General features: G+C 45.7%; 1 protein-coding gene across 2 annotated transcripts in view; it reads left to right on the top strand.

Annotated features, from left to right (window-relative positions):
• MGLL (monoglyceride lipase) overlaps positions 1–12,217 on the top strand; it is a 61,552-nt gene that overhangs the window by 39,674 nt on the left and 9,661 nt on the right. For both annotated transcript variants that reach the window (XM_041465086.1, XM_041465079.1), the window contains exons 4-6: positions 5,751–5,887; positions 7,401–7,511; positions 11,457–11,546. In XM_041465086.1, the coding sequence (XP_041321020.1) occupies positions 5,751–5,887; positions 7,401–7,511; positions 11,457–11,546 (338 nt within the window). The remainder of the gene's footprint in view (positions 1–5,750; positions 5,888–7,400; positions 7,512–11,456; positions 11,547–12,217) is intronic.

Raw genomic sequence — 12,217 nt, 5'->3', positions numbered from 1 at the left:
GGGGTCTCAGGATAGGTTTGGGGACCATCATAGTGAGGTGCCCACCTGAGCAAGCAGCTGCAAGGTCAGGGAGATGGTGGGTGAGGCACATTACACCTTGTGCACCAGAAGAACCATCCACATTTCTGTCACTGGCATCTCCCTCCTGTGGGCTCCAGACCCAGCATCATTCCTCTGCATGGGTCACCTGCAGAGGGAAAGCATCTGAGCACCATGAGAATTTTTAATTATGTGTTTTATTCCCTAAACCAGACAGCAAGCAGGACACAACTATGCTCATGTCTCTTACCAGCAGCATGACCTGTGGTGGGGTGAGAACAAAAAAAGGTGAGGTAGGCTCACCTTCCCATACATCACAGTGTCCAACACCGGTGAGAGGTCCATTCCATCTCCAATTTTGGGCAGAAAATAGAAGCAGAGGACTTCAAGAATAAAACAAATCTTTCCAGAAGCTAATAATCACATAATAGCTTCTTTTCCAAAAGCCATTTGGGCATTTGCTTCAAATGGACCTATGAGATTCCAACAAGCTTATTGATGAACGAGACAGTGAAAGAAGAGGATCTTCTACCTGAGCTTGGCTGTGGGCTCTAATACAAATCCTTCTGCTGCACACCACTCTCTGTGCTGTAACGAGCTGCTGCCCACTGCTGTGGCAGTGCCAGTGCTAAGGCAGCAAAATCACCTTTTCTGGCCTACAACAGCTCTTTGGGAACTGACTCACATCATGAGCCAGCTTATTAAATCAAGTGCTCCAGCACCAAGCCTTGCTGATGATGGCCCCTCTGCCATCATTAAGACATTTTTTTCCAGAGTGGGGCTCTGAGATACCAGAGCTGCTCCTCAGCTGTGTCTGGGAATCACTGAATTCACAGTGGTGGCACTTCTCACCTTTAACCACTGAAAACTCCTGACACTCCTCTGTTAGTACCATTGCAATTCAAAATGTGTCTGGGCTGAGGGAGTGGTTGGCCTGGAATTCCTGACCTAACCCCTGGCTCTGCCTGTTCCTGATTTTCCCACTCTAAAATCCTGGAGTTACACCTCTAGAGAGGAAAACAGATATTATTGATGAGTCCTGAGGTAGGAGTCAAGCTCTGCATTCTTCCTGATTGTTTCTACCATCCGTTGGCAGGGGAGAACATCTCGTTCTACAGTGGTGGTGTTCTCACTACAATAAAAATGGATCTCTTTCCCCCAAAGCTGGAAACACCAAAATATGTGAAAAGCCAAGATACAAATTCTTCCTGAAAAATTACTGTTCCCTAGGCAGATTTCTCCTGTCCTCTGTCTTTGTTTTATGACTTTTCCATAATAAATAGGGGGCAAAGGCTGAAAAAACAACATGGTGCATAATTTCTGCTTTCCCATGACTGTAAGCTTTAAGGAGCAGCACTGACGTTGGTGAATTTACAGCACCATAGCTGAACTCAACATTTGCCCTGCATTGCCATCACCTCATTTTCCATAGCAAAATGTTCCTGGTGAAGGTCAGAGGGTCAATTCAGTCCTCACTTGAGCATCCAGGGTCAGGCTCCATTTTTGTCAGGAGGGTTGAGCACGTGGAAAGAGAAACAAATATGTATGGTGTGTGGCTTCTGTAAAAGTTAGTGTTTAGAACAACACCAGAGCAGGTATCTGAGGGTGGTCAGGGTGTGCTGCCACACTCACCATCCCCATGGTGCCTCCGAGGGCTGCAGGCTGAGGCACCCCACAGTGTGCAGGGACAGGCACTCCCAAGCTCTCCTCTCTGCCTAATATTCTTCTGGTCTTCTTTACTGCATTTGAGGACAGATTTCTTCAGCTCTGATGTGGCCCCACAGCCCCAGCACAAAAGCATCGTGCTGGTGGAGATCCAGCCCAGGTCCCCTCATCAGACTCAGTCTGCCCAACAAACCCAGAGCTGGGCTGCTTATTTCTTCAGGCAGTTCCCATTTGGCTCTTAATGAAGGGAAAGGAGTGTCAGGTTGGACTGTTTTTTATTTACATGTTTTTCAGGATATCTCCAATCTGAACAGGACGTAACCTTTTTTTGAGGCATGTGAGCCAACGTCAGCTGAAGAGCCTGGCTGCTTTGGAGTGGTTTTCAAAAGCAAGCCCCCACAGCATGAGAGAATATGGGATTTGAGGAATGAAGGGACTTGTAGAAGTATGTATTTCCAGGGTCACAGGATCTGTTATGCAGGCAGAGTGATATTTACATGGTTATAACTGACTCCCCAGAGACTTCACACCCTCAAATACTCCATCCCTGAACTCTCAGCTTTGTCTTTCTGTGCAGGCAGTCAGTATTATTTTATCCAGAGAGATGTGTAGTTCTGAAGGATCTATAATCATAGGTGGAATCACACTCTGAAGTCATGCTTTCTGACAGGAATGACTGAATTGTTTGTTGCTCTTGACTCCCCGGTGCAGAGCCATAGTCTGAGCATGCTCATGCTGAAAATAGAGGGAAAAATTTAATAACTGACATATTGGGCCAGATGATCAGCCTTTATTTAGATTTTGTTTGAGCAAAATATGTTATTTTGCAGATGTGTGTTTGGTTGGAAATAGATGCTTAAATCTCCTAATTCTAGATTTGCAACTTGAAAATATGTGGTTTGGATTCTCACTTTTAAAGATCCGTGGAAAGGGTGCCTGCAATTAGGTCAGTATACACAACCTGAAATGATCACTGAGCCACTGCACAAACACAGTACTAGCAGTGAACCACACAAGCTGGGTGTGAAGACAGATAGATGGAAACAGATTAAAAGCTTTTGGACACTAAGTGTGCTGTGAGGATGTGCACCAGCAGTCACAGCTCTGTGCACTGCACCTTGCACTGCCCTGCTGAAACCAGGAGCCCCTGTGGGAATGCTGGGATGAGGAGCTCATGGAGCTGTGATTCTTGGACACTGCTCTGTTGTCACCCTTGACGTTGTGTCACTTGGTGTGGAGCAGTCTCTGGGTAGTTCCAGTTGCTAGGGGAAGGTGGTTCCCCTCCTCTTGCACCCACTGTTTTGCCACTGGCACTGTGGAATCACTACAGCAGATTTATTCCCAGCAAAACCCAAAGGTAATAGCTTTACATCAGGGATGAACCTGACCTTTCATTCTTAATAGCTCTAAAGGCAAAAGATAGAGAAAAACATGTCAATATGCTTGACTGTATCGATGTTTGGTTGTGCAAATATTTTTCATCTAATGGAAGAGGTCTTAGTTCCTCACCCTCAAGTTTGTCAGCTGGGGAATTCAAACTTGCAATATACTCATTCACTGGGGGAACAAGTTTGGTTTCTTGGAGAGGAAGAACAGAAAATAGTAGAATAAAAGACCATGACCTAGCAATGCCCCCTGGCTAACCCTGTGTGAGGGGCAGGGATAATATTAAAGCAAAGACTTGCATGGCTTTCCTATCCCACATGTGAGGACAAACTGCTGCTCAAGCTCTGTGCCATCTGAGTGGGGAACAGGAGTTTGGTATTTAAAACCAGAGTTAAAAGGGGGGGGTCATTAAGTTATTAATAAAAAAACATTGGAAAAAATTGAAGAGGAACTTGTCACAGCATTGCACAGGTGTTTCTTGGATTCCACAATCATTGCTTTGACTGTTACAAGCAGTGTCACTGTTATGTGGTAGGAGCAGGGGAAATTCTTCACACTGAGAGCCAAGGAGGCTTTCCAGACCTCCCTCAGTCTCATCCAAAAATAGACCAAAGACTCACAGCTCCAGAGCAAGGACTCATGGCCCATTTACAGACCTGGGCCACGGGGACTTGCAGTCTCTGCTTGCACAGACGTCTGAGCACTGGAGAGAAGGAGAGACTAGAAGCAAGTGAGGCAGCACTGGAGAAAAAATACCCTGAAGTGCAGAGCTCTGTTAGGGAAAATGTTCCTCTCTCTGGACTGTTCATCTCATATTAACCTGCTACATTTGGAGCTGAATAGTAGGCAGATAACACATTTGAGGACCATAAAGTGAATGGACTGAATGTGTATAAAAGTTGTAATAAGTTCACTTTCCATCTGTAACAAAAACCAGTTTAAAGTCATTCGTTCCTCTAGCCACACACATGGTTTCACTTCTGGAGATTATCATGACTTGTATTTTAATTTGCTTTTCGATTTGTTTCTGGTCACTGATCCATGGAGGATGCTTGCTGCACCATATTTTGGCAGGAATTGCAGTGTGTGCATGGAAAGCAGAAATGGTAAAACGCTATTTATAATTGATTAGCATGATGTGTATGGGTTTTTGTGGCAGCCAGGGTGGCTGATTGCAGCCTTCACTGCCAAAAGATCCAGCCATGGAGACCACCTGACAAAAAAACAAGTTTGGGTTCAGTTTTTCCTAGATGGAGTGAATTTAGTCCAGATTTTTATTAGAAGTTCTGCCTAATTTGCAAGGTGCTTTTTTTGGGTGGCTTACGAGAAAGCTGACACCTACTGATTCCCACTGGTATGACCACTGCCAGCAGATGTGACTGACTACCTTTGTGGCTGTGTCAGCGGTGCTTTTCTTTGCTGATCACTGCAAGGGGAACCACCCAGTATGTCAACAATTATCAGCTTCACCTCCTTTAACAAGCCATTGTCCCTTTGTGTCTATAAATGTGCCTCAGTGCCCACTGGAGAAGGCCTAAGGAGACACCCAGTAGGAGGGAGATGTTCAAGACCCCCCTATACCCTAACCCAAAGGGTGGGATGTGTTTTCCCCTTCACAATTTTCCTTAACAACCTGCATGGAACAGAAACAAGCAAAGGGCTGTTTCTAAGGACAAATCCTATTTGTGATAGACAATAGCATGCATGTGTGGTCAGGTAAGCATGCAAACTGCTTCCCCAAGGTGGTATTAATTTCAAGCCTTTGCAAGCTCAAAATTGCCTGGGGCTGTGTTGGTGGTGATGCTGGCTCCACCTCTGCCAGGGATGCCACTGTTCCCATGGCAACTCACCATCTCCCATTTTAATCTTCCCCTTCCCTTCCGTTAGGCAAGATAATTCCCAGACACAGAGTGAGGGAAGAGTCCAGGTGTGGTACAGTTTGCATTAACACTTGTTTAAGAGGAGGTTGCTACTGGATACTTGCCCACTGCAGGCTGTTGCAACCTCCATCACTTGACCCCTTACCTCACACAGAGGAGGTTTCCAGCCCACCCAGCACTGCAGGGTATCATGAGAAAAAGCAGGACTGTGGAGTTTATGCACATTCAGGCCCTGGAAAAGGCAGTGTCCATGGATCATTAAATTTATAGCAACTGTATTTAGTATTCAGAATCTTTCTGTTTCTGGCTAAGATGCTACACAGCAATTACAGCTGTACAGTGAGCCACCAGACCCAAAGCATATGATCCCTGAGGCAAATCCCCATTTTCCAGCATGCAGTGACCCATCAGCAAGGCAAGACAGCCCTTCCTCACCCTGATGTTGGAGGTTGCCAGAAGTAACTTGATACTCTTAGCTTTGGAGAGCAGATAGAAACATGGGGGAATAGAAGACCAAATTTAGAGGCCCCTTGCAATCCCTTAACAGTCTATGATTCTATGATGTTTTTTTAAAAAGTCAGGTCATGGACAGTATGGCACTTGACAGTTCCATGCAGTTTTCTTTGCATTTCTACAGCACTTTTTCTGTTGAGAGATGACTGCAGGAGAAGGTCAAGTTAGGACAGAAACAGTCCAACAGGCTTATTTCTGCCAGGTCCTTTCTTGACTGTAACCACTGCTTCAAATGCCTTAGCTGTGTGCTCTGCTTTTCCCCTGCAGTTGGCCATGGGCAGAGCGAGGGTGATCGTATGGTTGTCTCAGATTTCCACGTCTTCATCAGGGACAGCTTGCAGCACATTGATCTCATGAAGAAAGAGCACCCCAAACTGCCTGTTCTCATCCTGGGGCACTCCATGGTAAGCACCATCCTCTACCCCTCCCAGCAGCACCCAGAACATGTGTCATAGTCTGGTGGTACTCATGGGGATGGTGGGAAATAACTCATTCCACAGCAGGAAAGCAAAACTACAAGGAACCTTCCCTTCCACTTTATTCACTGACTGATTTGCCAGCATGCTACAGCCCTGAGATCTGCCTTGAGTAAAGACAGTCCTTAACTTTTCTACCCCCACCATGGCCCTAATTAGCCATTTGCAAGGAGAAGCCTGCTTTTTGACATGACCATTCATTCCCGTGGCTGTGTGGTAAGGCTCACCAGCTCCCTGCAGCATCAGGTTTCCCCTTTCATTTTAAGCACTAACCAGGAGGTTAAGCCCTCCAAGGCTTTGTGAGCAGCATGGGGATGAAGCATGAAAATACCCTGTAGCCTTATTCTGTTAAACAACCTTACAGGAAAATGTACCAGGGATTAAGGCTGCAAAAACAAAGGCACTGATTTGGTGAACAGATCTGAAGCCTGATTCTGACAGCACGGGCCAAATCCCTTTATTCAAGCTAACAGTATTCCCACTGATGTCATTGATCTGCCCTCCCTGCCTTCCTGGAGGAGAGGAAAATGAATGAGTACTTTGGGATTCAGTCCATGCTCAGATAAAAAAGTGTTCTGGCATAAGAAGGCATGGCATGCTCTGAAGGGCTCCCGTGCTCCAAAGCCACCGTGTAACAAGGAGCAATTTCCCAGTGAAGTCTTTGAGATGCTTCTTGCTGCTGCTCCATTTAACAAGCCCCTGGCTCTCCAGAAATGTGCAAGTTCCCCAAATATTTCCCTTGGCAACTAATCCTCTGCAAACTTTCCCAAGCAAGCCCACGGGATCCCTTCCATCTGCACCCCTCGCCATCAGCCCATCCTCGTGCGGGATGGCTCAGCCTGGCTCTCATTTAGCTCCAGACCATGGGCTGGTGTTTGCTGCCAGACCCTTGACACAGCACTGTGGGGCTGGAGGGGCTGGGGACACTGGGGAGGAGAATATTTAATTCCCATTAATTAGTGAAGATTTTCACATGCCAGTGGCAGCACTGCTGTTGCCCAGGTTACCAGTGGCACAGCATGGATCAAGCCCAGCTTCAGGGCATCCTCCCCATGCAGCATCAGTCTGTCAGGCTGATAAACTCCAACTAATTTTTCAAGTCCCACCTCAACTACCACTTCAGACATTTTCTTCTTCTCAGTCCTTTAAAGTAAGGAGGACACAAGGCATCCCAGGGAGCTGATGGATGTTGCATGGAGAGTTGAATTGTGTGGCATGAGGGTTTATACCGTGAGAACAGAAACCAGATCTCTTCTCCCCCACAAAACCCAGACACTTCCAGTGCTTCTACTCCTCCAGCCTTCCTTGCTGACCCCACTGGACTCTCAGTGGGGCAGAAATAATTGCTTACTTGGACTAAACCTCTTCCAGCAACAGGATTATTGTACAAACAAGATGTTGGCACCTGTATTAAGCTGTGGGCTGTTATTTTGCATTGCAGGGGGGAGCCATCTCCATTCTGACAGCTAGTGAGCGACCCAGTGAGTTTTCAGGCATGCTGTTAATCTCTCCTTTAGTGGTAGCCAGCCCAGAAGTCGCTACTCCCATCAAGGTAAGAGCAACTCCACGTTGCACATGGTCACCTTGCTCTTCTGCAGAAGGAAAAGTGCCAAGACCTCTGGTCTTGAAATGCAAAACCCTGCTGGGATCTGTGCCACCCAGATGCCAGTCAATACTTCTAAGTATCTTCCCCACAGTTCCACCTACTTTTCAGAGGGGAAGTGAATCCTGAACCTGTCCAGAAAAACCTGTTTAAGCAAGAGTTGGGTACTGGTGGTAGCAGACTGTGCTTTCTTCACCTCACCCCGTGGCAGCCCACACAATGCTGTCCTTTCCCTTCCTCTCCTACGGCTTTCTTCCTGACTCATGCAGAGTCTGGTATAGTTGCAACACAGGCTGCTGGCTAAGTCAGGCCAGGGTTATTTTTGGCATTTGGGGGATAACCAATTTCTGAACAGAACTAGAGCTCCTCAGTCCCAGAAATCCTTTATGAGCCTCAAAAGAGGCTCCCAGCTAAAGCCTCACTGCCCCAGCTGCATCCCATTTGGTTTGGTACCATAACTGGTTCTTGTCCAGACCATCTCTTTTGGTTTGCATTTAGGCTTTATCCCCCCTCCCATTTACATCTGCCCTCCAGAACTGTTTCTAATCCACAATTACATTGCCCAGTTTGCCCTTCCCCAGAGAAGTTCTGCAAAGCAACTGAGCCTCGGTTCTCTCCTCCTTTTTGAATTCTAAAAAGAATAAACAACAATCCTAAAAGAAGCTGGACCAAAGGGAAGGAGCAGCTAAACCAGCACGAAGGACAGAGCTTCTCATTCCCACAGGACTCCTTCCTTTATCCTCTCTCCTTAGACACTTCTCCTAGGGCTAGCTTCTTGTTTTAATGTACTTCTAAGCTATTTCTCCTTTTTTTTTTTCTTCTGTGAGGAAGGAGACAGATTGCCTCAGCTTTCAGTATAATCCTGTCCCACTGTCTGCTGCAGCCAAAGCCATGTATGGACCTTACAAATCATTACAAGCACCAAAGGGTGCTTTCTAATCACCTCTTTTCCACTGGAAAAAAAATGCATTAAGACCTCTAGCTTAAGATGCAGGACCCTGCTGAGATCTGCACCACCTGGATGCCAGTCAATATTTTCCTTCTAAGTGCTTTCCCATAGTCCTACCTAATTTTAAGAGTAGAAGTGAATCCTGAAGTCATCCAGCCCAAGTAAACTTATTTAAATAGGAGCCAGAGTACCAAAGTCTGGTTCTAGGAGGCTGGTTACTGATTCTTCATGTGAGGCTACATCTGGCATAAGTGTCCTGTGAGCACCAGTGCCCCTGCTTTTTCTTACCTGGGAAAGCAAAAAAGAATAACCATTAAGAAAAAATAATAAACAGTCTGAATATGAGAGAGGCTGTTAGCCCTTTCTTTCTAATCAAGGGAAAAAGAGAATGATTGCTATAGCTTTACCTTTTGCTGGATGCTAAACCCTTTCTGAAAGAAGGACTCACCAGTTCTGTGGGAACTAGCATTACTGTAGTCTGGTTTGTTGCAGAACTGTACCAGCTGTTGCTTTATATCCCTGTAAGAAATAAATACAATGATGCATTACTTAGGTAGGAAATCCTATTCTCTAACTGATGTATTTTGGAGGTTTTTATATGGTCTCTTTCCTAGAAAGTCTCTCTCATGTAGTGTTACAAAAGCACAGTCAGTTTCATTCTCTTTCAAATCTATTGCATCTCAACACTGATAAAAAATTAATTATTCCTGAAATAGCTCTGTTCTGTCACACTCAGTTGAAATCATTTTGGGAGTTGAAGAGGTATTTGCAAGAGGAAGGATTGAAAACCAGCAGAGTATTCCTGCATAAGCCACATTTTCCCATAAAGCTGTGTGGTTTTTTTCCTCTGAGAGTCAGAAAACATTTCATGGTGATTGTGCTTCTGAGGAACAAAGGCTTAGTTTTCCCTTGGAACTGGTACGACTTCTCAGCCCTAGGCCATTTCCCAAGGACCACTGCATTCATCCCTTTGCTGGGGAAGTTTCCAGCTGAGCAAGAATTTACCTTGGCCTGAACAAATGAGGGCTCAAGACAACAATAACAGCGAGCCAGATGACACACTGGGTCCTTCAGACCCTCTTAGAAATAACCTTCCCTGACTGCTGAGCCAGCCCTGGCAGCAGCAGATGCACGGCATGTTTGCAGGCTCTGTGCAGGAAGATCAAATGCTGCTCTATGCAGAAACAATTTCACCAGTGCCCTGTAAATCCTGTGTCGTGATGGAAGCATCCAGTTGCAAATCCACTAGAGTGAGAGGGATCTTGCTGCCTTCCCCCTTTTCTTCTCAACTGACCTAGACAAAATTCAGCTGTGAATCTTTGCAGTTTCAAAGGCTGCAGACAGGAGTCACATATGCTGGCAAAGGGCAGAGCAGGGGTGAAAGAGCATCTCCCTCTACATTTCAGCTATTGAATGCTTTGAAATCAGGTGGGCAGGACATCCCCTTAGGAAATATTCCCTGGTGTTTAATCCTGTACTGACCCTCAGCCTATTGTTTCAGGACTCACTACACTATATTCTCCTTACCTTCTGTGTTTTCGCCTCTTGCTGATCTGTTGCTTTCTAACCTGACTGGGCATCACGTTGCTCACTGTCTTTCAGCCTGAACCTGCACCGAGTAACAGTGGGTGCAAAGGACTTTTCCTAAGGTGTAATCAAACTGGAAGAAAATACTCTATTCATTTTTATTGTTGTTGTTGCTTTATTCCTTTATTCTGTTCAGTTTAGCAAAGATTATAGTCATCAGGTTCAGAGTCCATAATCCTGCCTAGCACACATGAAGGTGCATAGCTTAAATCACCACTGCCTGGAGTTAACATGAAATGAGGAAAACCCCATTCCTTCTTGGATAATCATAAACTCATACCTGCATTGTTGTATAGTAAAAATTAACTTTGTTGACACAATGCCATAGCCAGTGAGGGCTCAGTATACTGGCAGACAGTGACACTGGGTCCTACTCATGTCTACCCCAAGGTACACACTGTTCTCAAAGCTGCTGTGAGTCTTTACTGCTTTTCACTCCTCAATGACTTTGACTTCAACCTTGTGTTATTCCTGTAATATCATAATTAATCTGTCATGTGTCATCTGTGATCTGAAGTGCCAGGGAGTGCTTCAGAAATGAAAAGGTATCTGCAGAAACAGAGGGCATAGGGGTCAGCCTACGTCCAGTTAGCTGTGAACACCACAGCACCATAAACCAGACCGATGAACACTAACTGTGTGTTTTCTGACTTAAGCAGCGATCACTTAATTAAAGGCAGCTATTAAAGATGAGAGCAGAGCTCTGGTATCAATGTGCTTGTAGTGCTATTGAAATGAAAGATGTTACCCTTTCTTCTACCAGCAGTTTCCAGCCTAGGCTGCTCAGTTCTTTTGTGTGTGGTTCCCAGGAGACGTGTGAGCAATGGATTCCCTTAGCCAATGCATGCACACTTGGCTGTTGTTTATTTACAGGTTCCCTGGAGAATACGCTCATCAAAACGAGTGCAGCCTAGGCAACTGCTGCAAATGGCACCCAACATCACCTGTGCACTGCAGCCTGAGATCAGAGCTGTGGCAGCAAGGAAAGGGCAATAAAACACCAAAACCCAGCCCTCTCAGAGCTGGAAATGACCTTTTCCTATCAAAGTACTTAACTGAGGCCTTTCAGAAATTAACTTAAGAATGAGGAAAAGCCACAGTACAATGAAGTTGTGCTGCTGCATGTGGACGGACAGCTGACGGCATTTCAGTCTAGCACACCCACTCCCTGCTCCCAGGAGCAGTTTAAACACTTTCCTCGTTAGGAGAAATGTTTTAAATATAGGACAGATCTTTCTCTAGAGTTAGTTGACAATTCTCAACTGTTTAACTCCTGTGCTGATTTTCAGGATTTGGGCCTCTATGTTCCCTCTCTTCCTCTAACTGGCTCTTTGACTGCTTCCTTTCCTCTCCCACAGGTTTTTGCAGCAAAAGTGCTCAATTTTGTGCTCCCAAACCTATCCTTGGGGTCAATAGATCCAAGTGCAATTTCCCGGAACAAGAAAGAGGTGAGAACCTTAATATAATTTTAACTCACTGTATAGTTGTTATCTTGTCCCAGTCCTGCCATTTTTCTTTTAGAGAAACCCACAAGTGTTTTGCTAAATCAGGAGGGCAAAATGTGTGCTGGTGTAAAAAGGTGACATGACTCTGAAGCCAGTGGAACTGACTGCTCACAGAAGGCTGTGGGAAACCAGCTGCTCCTCCCTGCCTTGCACCCGCAGCTGCTCTGGGTACCAGACATCACAGAGAGCTACAGGTGCAGGAGGAAGAACATGAGAGCCATGTCTTTGTCTCTGCTGCACCACCAACACTCATTACAGCAGCAAAACCCAGCTCAGGTAGCAAACACACTGCTAATGTGCATGGAACTGTCCTGGGGTTGAGTTTTTATAGTGCCACAATAGCCTGGGACTGGTCTCCCACTCCCACTCCCTCCTGGTAATAACTGTGTCAGCCTCTTCATGCCATCACTGCACAAACAGGTGTAGTTGCAACTGCTGCAACACCATCCAACGAGGGTTTTTCCTTCTCACCATCGTGGGAGGAGTGAAAGGAGATTGTCAGAAACCATAAGTGAATGAAGGTGCTTAGGCTAGACCCAGAACTTGGTGCATTTCAGAAAGCATCATTTTTTCTTGAATTATAGAAAATGGCACTCAGGGGTGTCTCAAGAGCC

Source organism: Pyrgilauda ruficollis, unplaced genomic scaffold, assembly GCF_017590135.1.
Source record: "Pyrgilauda ruficollis isolate IOZ18807 unplaced genomic scaffold, ASM1759013v1 scaffold10, whole genome shotgun sequence".
Classification (NCBI taxonomy): Eukaryota; Metazoa; Chordata; class Aves; order Passeriformes; family Passeridae; genus Pyrgilauda; species Pyrgilauda ruficollis.
The sequence above is the reverse complement of the archived record's forward strand: the minus strand, read 5'-3'. Positions and strand labels throughout refer to the sequence as shown.